Source organism: Hyposmocoma kahamanoa, unplaced genomic scaffold, assembly GCF_003589595.1.
Source record: "Hyposmocoma kahamanoa isolate Upper Pololo Valley unplaced genomic scaffold, ASM358959v1 87069, whole genome shotgun sequence".
Classification (NCBI taxonomy): Eukaryota; Metazoa; Arthropoda; class Insecta; order Lepidoptera; family Cosmopterigidae; genus Hyposmocoma; species Hyposmocoma kahamanoa.
Window position 1 is genome coordinate 12,680 of NW_020654429.1, and position 1,537 is coordinate 14,216.

The 1,537-nt window shown below is 41.6% G+C and overlaps 1 protein-coding gene across 1 annotated transcript; it reads left to right on the plus strand.

Moving 5' to 3' along the window:
- Positions 1-388: 388 nt before the first annotated feature.
- On the plus strand, positions 389-994 carry LOC113235544 (protein GVQW3-like). Its single transcript, XM_026471274.1, has one exon. The coding sequence runs from the start codon at positions 389-391 to the stop codon at positions 992-994; it is 606 nt and encodes a 201-aa protein (XP_026327059.1).
- Positions 995-1,537: the final 543 nt, after the last annotated feature.

Below are 1,537 nucleotides of genomic sequence, written 5' to 3' on the forward strand. Positions count from 1 at the left end.
CATAAGTTGTATATGAATACAAAATTGAAGGAGGAGGAAGTTACACATTTGTTAGGGATCTATATAGACAATAATATAACATGGGAAAAACATTTAGGAATCTTGTGTACGAGAATAAATCGATTTCGATCGAACGACTATCTAAAGTTGTGAACCAAGATGCATTACTACTGGCATACCAAGGATACGTCGCGTCAATCATAAGATACGAGGGGAGGTCCAAAAGTCCGCGGAATGGAGGGGGCGGGAGCCCGCTAATTACGCTTGCTTGATGTGGTACTAATCAGATACTCATTAGGGGTATATATATCAAGCTTCACCCTTTTAACTTCATTAGTTTACGATATATCGCCCTACAAACAAGTAAATCCGGAAGAGAACTGCAAATATGGATCAAATCGAGTTTCGTGCTGTCATCAAATTCCTTACCAAGCAAGGAAAACCTCCTCAAACCATTATGAATGAGATGGAAACTGTTTATGGGGATCAGTGCCCTGGTAAAACAATGATTTACAAGTGGCACGGTCTTTTCAAACATGGCAGAGCATCAATTGAAGACGATCCTCGCCCAGGGCGGCCAGTTGAGGCCACCACATCAGACAATGTTGAAAAAATCGAAAAATTCATATTGGAAGATGCCCGTCTGAAGAAGAAACAGCTGTCTGCATTAGTAGGAGTATCAGACACTACCATTTTGAGGATCCTACACGATCATCTTGGCATGACGAAAGTCAGTGCAAGATGGGTGCCGAGAATGCTCACGCCGCCTCAAAAGCAACAAAGAATCGATGCATCAAAGCACTTCTTGGAGCTGTGTGGCGCAGAACCTACCCCAATTTTGGAGCAAATTGTTACTGAAGATGAAACTTGGGTTCATCACTTTGAGCCCGAGTCCAAACAGGAGTCAATGCAATGGCATAAAAAGGGTACACCACCCCCTAAGAAGTTTAAGGTGTCGGAATGGGCTGGAAAAATCATGGCTACGGTTTTTTGAGATTGTGAAGGAATTTTATTGGTTGACTACAAAGAAAAGGGGGTCAATATAACGGGAGAATATTACGCAAGAACATTAGAGAGACTGATGGAAGCTGTCAAAGAAAAAAGGCGGGGAAAATGGACAAAGGGTGTGTTGCTTTGCAAGACAACGCACCGGTTCACAAGAGCAATGTTGCGATGGCTGCTCTACACAAGTGTGGCTTTCAATCGCTGACCCACCCACCTTACAGCCCGGACCTAGCCCCCAGTGATTATTATTTGTTCCCAAATTTGAAAAAAGAATTACGTGGGAAAAAAATTCGCGACGATGAAGAGGTTAAGGCAGCAATTTTAGCTCATTTTGAGAGCAAAGAGAAAAAATATTTTTTCGATGGCATAGAAAAGCTAATTTCGAGATCTAAAAAATGTATTGAGCTTGTAGTAGTATAGGTATGCTTACCGTGGACTTAACAAATAAAACGTTTAATCGCACGACACTATTTATTTCACCAACTACACATTAAGAAAGGCGAAGGAGAAAGTACAAATTTGCGAGGCGTTA

Excerpts from the sequence above, each read along its gene's own strand:
- LOC113235544 (XM_026471274.1), top strand. The coding sequence starts at position 389 with ATGGATCAAATCGAGTTTCGTGCTGTCATCAAATTCCTTACCAAGCAA.